We start from the raw sequence: 8,828 nt of genomic DNA on the forward strand, positions 1-8,828 counted from the left end.
CCTCAGCCTTCCAAATAGCCGGAATTACAGGCATGCGCTACCACGCCCGGCTGATTTTTTTTTTTTTTTATTGTAGAGATGAGTTCTCACTGCCTAGGTGGGTCTCGAACCCACGGGCTCAGGCAATCCACTCACCTCAGCCTCCCAAAGGCATGGGATTACAGGCTGAGCCACCGAGCCCGGCTAGATTCTGTTCTAATAGGTTAAATATTTGTGATTATTTAAAATATCAGTAGATGTTTACTTTTATGTATATGTGAATATATGAGACACTGGAGAGAGATAACTATACTTTTTATACCTCTGGGAGGGCTGAAGATGAAGGAAGATGTTCACAATCTTTATGTTATCTGAATGTTATGCAAGAAAATGTTTTACATGTTAATACGTGGGTTTTTTTCCTTAAATTCACTTATTTTAAAAGTTTCATGAATTACTTTTTTCATGTACCAAATTGTTCTTTGCTAACTTAATGTGAAACAAGGACAGATTTTGTAGACCATTTACAAGTAAGGAGATACTTACTTGCAACCTTGGTGCTGTTGGGTCAGAAACACGACCATCAGGAGTTTACATGCCTACCTAGCAACTCTGACATTATTATAGGAGCTATATCTGTTCCTGGTAGAATGCCAAGGCTGTAAATTAAGTTATCAAATATCAAGAGGGAAAAACTATACTCTTTGAATAATTTCACGCTGTAATGATTGATTATGCTATAAAATATCTCAAGATCATTTCTGTTATGCAAATGTTTATATCAATTATATAATATAAATTTTGTCTTTTTTATATATATACATCTAAAGGTGTGGGTGAAAATTTGACTGACCCATCTGTGATAAAAGCAGAAGAAAAGAGGTAATAAGTTTTAACAATTAAGGCCATATTTTCATAATTTTAAGTTTTGCATTTCTGCCTGAATAAACTATTCATTTTTGTTGTTTGCTTTTTTAAACTACAAATTCCACAGGTCCTCTGATATGGTTTTTGGCCCGGCAAATCTAGGAGATGATGCAATAAAAAACTTTAGAGCAAAGCATCACTGTAATTCTTGCTGTAGAAAGCTTAAACTTCCAGGTAAAAATTTTCTTAATCAGTATAATATATAAATATGTTAGTAAAGTTGTCACTTCAAATATCTCATTAGGCCAGAGATACAAAGGTTTGATTTAATGGTCTCTAATTGTGCCAACTTCAACAGCTCCTTCTCAAATACACATTGCTGGTTATAAACGAAGATATATTTTCTTTTTTTTTTCTTTTTTTTTGAGTTGGAATCTCACTCTGTCACCCAGACTGGAGTGCAGTGGCATGCTCCCAGCCACTGCAGCCTCAACCTACTGGTCTTCGGCGATCCTTCCACCTCAGCCTTCCAAGTAACTGGAACTACAGGAGCATGTTACTACACCTGGCTGATTTTTTTATTTATTGTAGAGACGAGGTCTCACCAAGTTGCTCAGGTGAGTCTCGAACCCACGGCCTCAGGCAATCCACTCGCCTCGGCCTCCCAAAGTGCTGGTATTACAGGCTGAGTCACTGAGCCTGTAATGAAAGTTTTCTTTCATTACTTATAAAAACACAAAGCTCATTAATTTAATATATTTATTATGTGGCTGTAGAATGCTAGGAATTGGACTAGATATTGACGGGAGAATAGTGAACCAGACCAGTCCCTGCTCTCATGGAGTTCAGTCTAATGTTGAATATCGTCAAGATTTGCAAGGAGTTACAGGACAGATAAGTGCTGAGAGAGAGGAAAAAACAACAGAACAGAGTGCTATAGAACAAGTAATCAGGTCACTTAACTCAGTCTTAGAGGTCAGGGAATGATCTTGGAGGACTGGCATTTTGCTAAACCTAAAGGGTTAATAGACTTTCAAGTTAACATTACGAAGAATTGGGAAGAATATTCCTTCAAGTGGGAACAGGAACTGCCAAGTATGTCCTCTCATGATAGTGGCATCATGTTTGTATTTGAAGAATAACAAGTTGTTGTAAGTTAAAGCATAAAACAGTTGTCTCCCCCCTGGTGTGTATCAGAGTCTCCTGGAACTTTTAAAAAATTACACAGCCAGAGTTCGCCAGTCATGGTGGCATTTGCCTGTAGTTCTAGCTACTTGAGAGGTTGAGGTGGGAGGATTCCTTGAGCCCAGGAGTTCCAAGCTGTGTTTGTGCCTATGAATAGTCACTGCACTCTAGCCTGGGCAGCACAGCAAAGCCTCATCTGTAAAAAATAAAATAAAATAAAATTAGAGCTGGGCATGGTGGCTCACTCTTTTAATCCCAGCACTTTGGGAGCCCAAGGCAGGAGGATTATTTGAGTCTAGAAGTTCAAGAACAGCCTGAGCAACAAAGCGAGACCTCATGTCTACAAAAAATCAGCTGGGTGTTGTGGCACATGCCTGTAGTCCCAGTTATTCTGGAGGCTGAGGCACGAGAATTGCCTGAACCAGGATACTAAGGCTGCAGTAAACTGTGATCATGCCATTTGCACTTCAGCCTGGGTGACAGATGAGACCCCAACAATTAATTAATTAAAATATAGCCAAGTGCAATGGCTCACGCCTGTATCCCAGCACTTTGGGAGGCAGAAGTGAGAGAATTGTCTGAGCCCACAGGTTCTAGACCAGCTTGGGCAACATGTCAAGACCTCGTCTACAACAAAATTTAAAAAAACTAACCAGGTGTGGTGGCATGCACCTGTGATTCCAACTATTTGGAAGGCTGAGGTGGAAGGATCACCTGAGCCCAGCGGATCGAGGCTGCGGTGTCTGTGAGCGTGACACTGCATTCTAGCCTGAGTGACAGAGTGAGACTCCAACTCAAAAATAAATAAATAATAAATTTTGCATTTTAATTGTTTAATGCTAGTATACAGAAATATCATTGATTTTTGGTATATTGACCTTATATCCTTGCTTAGCTCACTTTTTCTAGGGCCTTTTTTATGGACTCCTTGGGATTTTCTGCATGGACAATACAGACAACTTATTACTTTCTTTTTAACCTGTATGCCTTTTTTTTTCCTTGCTCTGTTCCTGATCTTACGGGAAAGCATTCAGTCTTTCATCATTAAGATGATGTTAACTGTTAAGGGTTTTATAGATGTACTTTATTACATGGAGGAGATTTTCTTCTACTCCTTGTTTGTTGAGATTTTTTCCCTTGAATGGATATTCAATGTTATCAAATAGTTTTTCTGTATCTTTTGGTATGGTCATGTGATTTTTCTCCATTAACTGTTTGATATAGTATATTATCTTGACTGATTATTTTTTAAGTATTGAGCCAATTTTGCATTCCTACAACTGCATGAATTAGTGACTTTTGGTCCTTATGCAATAATTATTTGTCAAATGGATGAATTAATAACTTTATTTTTATGTGTATAAATTTTGTAACTTGAATTTATAACAACCTGATGGAAAACAAATCTGACACGTTTAGAAGAAAATTGATTTTAAAATGTTCTTAATTCTCCATTTCTAAGAAATACTGACCTTTTTCTTTTTATTTTTTCTTATGTCGGGGGTGATAAATGTAGATCTGAAGAGGAATGACTATACGCCTGATAAAGTGATATTTCCTCAAGATGAGACTTCAGATTTGAATATTCAGCCTGGAAATTCCACCAAAGAATCAGAATCAACTAATTCTGTTCGTCTGATGTTATAATATTACTGAGTCACTGGTTTTACCTACACCTCACAAAAATGTTACCGTGTTACTTTTCCCCCAGAAGGAAATTGTCTGGTAATAGAGAAAGATGTATGCAAATTGAACTTGTTGACTCCAGTAGTTAAAAGGTCAATATTCTTTTGACCTAGTTAAAACTTATCAGTCAGAAACTCTGTATAGGATACAGCTATCAGCTGAGAAATTTTAAAGGTAACAAAAAGTTAGTGTTTATAACTTTAAAGGGCTCTTTATAGCAGAAGATTTCATCTGACTTTGTTCTGTTGAGGTGATGCCCTCTCTTATGTGGTGCAATACCATTAACCAAAGTAGGTATCCATGCACATTTTATTGGCAGCTGGTTTATTGCCATTCAGCTAGGGAAATGAAATCATCAGCCTTCTGGTTAAGTGGCAGTCAGAAGTCGTCCTCAGTGTGTTAATATATTGTGTTCAGTGATGATGTCAGTGGCTCCCAGCTAGTTTCTTTGTTGGCCACAGGAAAGGAGATAACTTGTTATAGTTCTAGATTCAGAGATACAAAAGAAACCTGAGCTAAAGACCAGCAAGGAGGGTCTGTATTTATGAATCAGGGTTAGGCTCCATATTTAAAGATAGAGCCAGGTTTTTTGTTGTTGTTGTTAGATAGAGCCCAAATTATGCAAAATTATTAGTTGGAGTATTTTTTATATTTTATCAAGTCACTGTTAAGTTGAAGAAAGCCATGGTAAGCTGGTATATAACCTAAATATATGAAAGGAGAAACTTAACTGTTCAAGGGAAGTTATCTTGTGAGGAGAGTTAAAGTACTTTTTCCCTGTCTATATCTGTAGTGTCAACCTGGAAGTTACATACTTCTCCAAAGATTTTATTGATGAGTATATCAAATCAGAATGTAAACATGAACTCTTGCATATATTTTAAATTGTGTAGAAACATTTGAACATGAATGTTGTTTGTGGTACTTATTTAAGAAATTAATTCAGTTGGATTATCATTATGTGATATCGGCAGATTGCAATGCAACTTTATGCCAATAAAATGTAATTTAATAGCCCCAGATATTGTTGAACATTCAACAATAGCAAGAAAAGCTTTTCATCTGACTTAAGTTCTGTGCTTTAATTTTTTTATTTTCCTGTTTGTTTTCTAGGTACTAATTTTAATTTTTATTTGAAAGGGAGCAGTATAAAGCTTATTCTTATTCAGTAGTGTATCTCATAGATACAGACAAAGCAAGAAGAGATAAGCTGTTTAAATAGTGTTTAATATTGATTGGGGGTGGGGAGAAAAAAGTGTATTGCTTAAAGATATTATACTATATACATTTTGTATATCATTAAATCTTTAAAAGAAATTAAATAAATTTATTCTTGTTTACAGATGTGTGGTGAGTTTAATCATTCTGAAACATCTGACATTTTTGGAGAATTAGTTTGTTTTGAGTATCAATTTTTTATTTTATTTTATTTTATTTTATTTTATTTTATTTTTTTTGAGTTGGAGTCTCACTCTGTCGCCTAGACTGGAGTGCAGTGGCTGCTTCCGGCCACCGCAGCCTCGACCTGCTGAGCTCCGGCAATCCTTCCGCCTCAGCCTTCCGAGTAGCCAGAATTACAGGCATGTGCTACCGCGCCGGGCTGATTTTTTTATTAATTGTAGAGATGAGGTCTCCCTGCCCAGGTGGGTCTCAAACCCACAGGCTCAGGCAATCCACTCACCTCAGCCTCCCAAAGGCGTGGGATTACAGGCTGAGCCACCGAGCCCAGTGAGTATCAATTTTTTAAATGAACCATTTGTATATCAATGCTTTTGGATTGCCTATCCTGCAACAGTGTTTAAATTGATCGTGATTTCCTAATGTCTTTTTAAAAATGATTTTCATTGTGCCAGAAAAGGGAAATGCGGGTTATCTATCAATGTCTAATTTTATGTTATTTTCACAGGATGATAATAGTAGGTAATACTTAGTGCTTAATATGTGCCAGATATTACTTTAAGTACATATACTAACCTATTTAATTTTTATAAAAGTCTTACCAAGAAGTAGGTGATGATCCTATTTTGCAGGTTAGAAAATCAAAGTGCTGTAGAGGTAAAGTAACTTACTTTTAATTAGTAAGTAGCAATACTAGGATTTGAACTCAGGCTGACTGTTTTTCATTTATAATTAAACTCCATGCTATATTGACTCAAGCATAATGACTATTAATGATTTTGTACCATTTCCTTGTTACTTTACTGAAATACGACTGTTCCATTAACTTTTGAGTTACTTCTGGAAAGTAGTCATTTACTTATAAACCATATTTCTCATCCCCAAGAAGTGTTACCTCTTTAGCTTATTATTTTTTTTTTAGATTAGAAAATATAGTTTATTTAGAAAGTAAATTAGAGAGAGAAAGAGGAGATTCACTCCCCAAGGTAGAGGAGAGGGCCAAAGCCAGGAAGTATGGTGACAGCTATAACTCAAAGAGCACATGGCCACATCAGAGTCTATCAAGACAATGGTGGTGATGGTCTAGCAATGGCTTAGATTATTGAAATATATTTTATTACTCCATGGTCTGAAAATGTCATTTGCTCAGTTGCTTTAATTTTTTCCTTTTCAGTCTCATCCTACCGAGAAGAATAAAATATCTTTTACCACATTAATTTTTTTTTTCCTTAGTCAGAGTCGCACTGTCATCCAGGCTGGAGTGTACTGGCACACTCACGGCTACCACAGCCTTGACCTGGTGGGCTCAGGTGATCCTTCCACTGCAGCCTTCCAAGTAGCTGGAACCACAGGCATGTACCCACGCCTAGCTAATTTTTGGATTTATTGGAGAGATGAGGTCTCACCAAGTTGCCCAGGTTGGTCTCAAATCCCTGGGCTCAGGCAATTTTCTCGCCTCTACCTCCCAAAGTGCTGAGATTACAGGCATAAGCCCCCATGCCCAGCTGATTCTTAAAATGTGGAATTCTCTTCTACACATATTCTCTAATAGCATGCCTTCTTCAATCTGTTGATATATTCATGCCATTATTATTTATATAAAATATAATGTAAAAGTAATTCATGTTGCTTGCGTTGGAACATACAGAAAAGGTTTTAAAATATAAAGAAAAATATAAAAATTACCCACTTTTCCCACTCTTAACTAACACTATGCTGCTTTCATAGTTGCTATGAAATTGTACTAGTAGGGTAGTTCTCTACCTCACTAGATCATACACTTCACAGAGGAAAGGGAACCTCAAGACTTCACTGGGTGGGTAGCACCCGGCACCTCACATTTTTTTGTGATATGCACACAGTAGAAAAAATTTATGAATGATAAAATGTTTTTCCACAATACCAAACTTCCTCTTGAGGAAGATAGATCATGATGATGTAGTCTTAATAAGTAAACAGTCAAGGCATGAATACCCAATAAATATCTGTTTATCACTTGAAAGAGGAATCAAATAGTTATTTGCAGAAAATGGTGTGTCTACACTACAAGGGTTTTTGTGATCCTTTTTATTTACCTTATCTGATCTTACTGCTTCCTGGCTGGGTTTCACACAAGGTATCTATATTTAATGACTCCAAAAGGTCTGTGAGCTTTTTCTTAGGAAAATTCCAAGCTCTAAGGTTCTGAGCTTCTCTAGAATATGTTTTTCTTTTTTCTAAACTCTTTGGAAACTCCTTAAAGCAGAGTTCCTTTCCTAGGGGTCGTGTTTCTACCTTGGTGGGCATGGGGATGGGAGAGGATGTGGTTATTCTTCAGAAAAGCCACACACTCCAGCTAATGGTAAACAGCACCAATCAACAGAGGACTTTCTTCATGCCCTGCCCACCCAGCACTAAGCTCTCTTCCTTACTTGTTTTTCCCCTGGAATTTCTTTGCAATACTGCATTATGGATTTTTTTTTTTTCAGTTTAATTATTAATGTCTTAGTATTTGTTTCTAAAATATGAAGAACTATAATATCATTATTACACCAAAAAGCTTAACAGTTTATTCATGTCAGATATAGTCATTTTGTATTAAAAATTTTTTTTTAATAATTTCAGTCAAGACCCAAAGAAGGTTCATACATTGCAGTTGCTTGTTTTTAAAGTCTCCTTTAATATGTAGGTGTTCATTCCCATCTCTTTTTATTCCCCATTTTGTTTGTCTTAAATAACTTGTTTGTCCTAAAAAGTTTCCTACATTTGGGATTTTGCTGATTATTTGTTTCCTGCATATGCCATAAACTAGTTGTTAGGTTTAAAGGCTTGATCAGATTCAGGATGGAATTTTTGGCAAGAATCCTTCATTGGTGTAGTGTATACTTCCACTAGGAAATATTCATCTGTCTTGTTGGTAGTTGGTCATTACCTAGGTCTATCAGTTAATTCGATTAGTGGTGTCCAAAGTGGACCACAGATCCATAGGAGTCCCAGGATACTTTCAAGGGGTATATGTGGTCAAACCTGTTCTCATAATACTAAGATATTATTTGCCTTTTTCACTATATTGAGTTTTATTGATGGCAAAAGTAGTGATGGGTAAAACTGCCAGTACCTTCACATGAATCAAGGAAGTAGCACCAAACTGTAATAGTAATTATTATATTATGTACCCTTACACACTCACAGTTTAAGGGGGGAAGAAAAGGTCCATTTCACTTTGATCCCTTGAAGTAATAATTCATCTTGACCCTCAAATTATTTGTCTTTGATATTCTGTGGAACAAAATGGGAAATACATATAAAGCACTTTTGCTGCATAAGGTATGATGGTTATCTTAAAGAAAACCACATACGCAACTGTGTGAGTTGCAAATATTGAACTAGTCACTTTATTCTTTGGTTCTTGTTTCTGGTTGGAAGAATGACTGGCAGAGAAACCATGGTTATTCAGACTTGAGTATTTGACAGAAGACTAACAATACTTGTTGCTAATGCTAAAATTTGAGCTTTCAAGAGAAAAGAGTTTTGGAAAACTTGCCTTTAACACCAGTAACATGACAACTTTCTAGTATTTTCCTGATGAAATCGGTGTTGATATTAGTGATTTTTTGATCGTGTATAATGAAATATGTCTGTTGGGAGATGTGGACTAACCACTAATATTTTTCAAATGTATAACTTAACCAGTATTTTCCAAATGACTAATGCATGGTATTACAAAATAATGC

General features: G+C 36.3%; 1 protein-coding gene across 2 annotated transcripts in view; it reads left to right on the forward strand.

Annotated features, from left to right (window-relative positions):
• TRPM7 (transient receptor potential cation channel subfamily M member 7) overlaps positions 1-5,062 on the forward strand; it is a 133,651-nt gene extending 128,589 nt beyond the window's left edge. The window contains exons 37-39 of one of the 2 annotated variants that reach the window (XM_008071778.2): positions 810-861; positions 974-1,080; positions 3,548-5,062. In XM_008071778.2, coding sequence (XP_008069969.1) covers positions 810-861; positions 974-1,080; positions 3,548-3,678 — 290 coding nt within the window. In that variant the 3' untranslated portion in view covers positions 3,679-5,062. The remainder of the gene's footprint in view (positions 1-809; positions 862-973; positions 1,081-3,547) is intronic. The other variant, XM_008071779.2, reaches the window with a different exon arrangement.
• The last annotated feature ends 3,766 nt before the right edge of the window (positions 5,063-8,828 follow it).

The sequence above is a fragment of the Carlito syrichta genome, unplaced genomic scaffold (assembly GCF_000164805.1).
Source record: "Carlito syrichta isolate Samal-C Ts95f unplaced genomic scaffold, Tarsius_syrichta-2.0.1 Scaffold314724, whole genome shotgun sequence".
Lineage (NCBI taxonomy): Eukaryota > Metazoa > Chordata > Mammalia > Primates > Tarsiidae > Carlito > Carlito syrichta.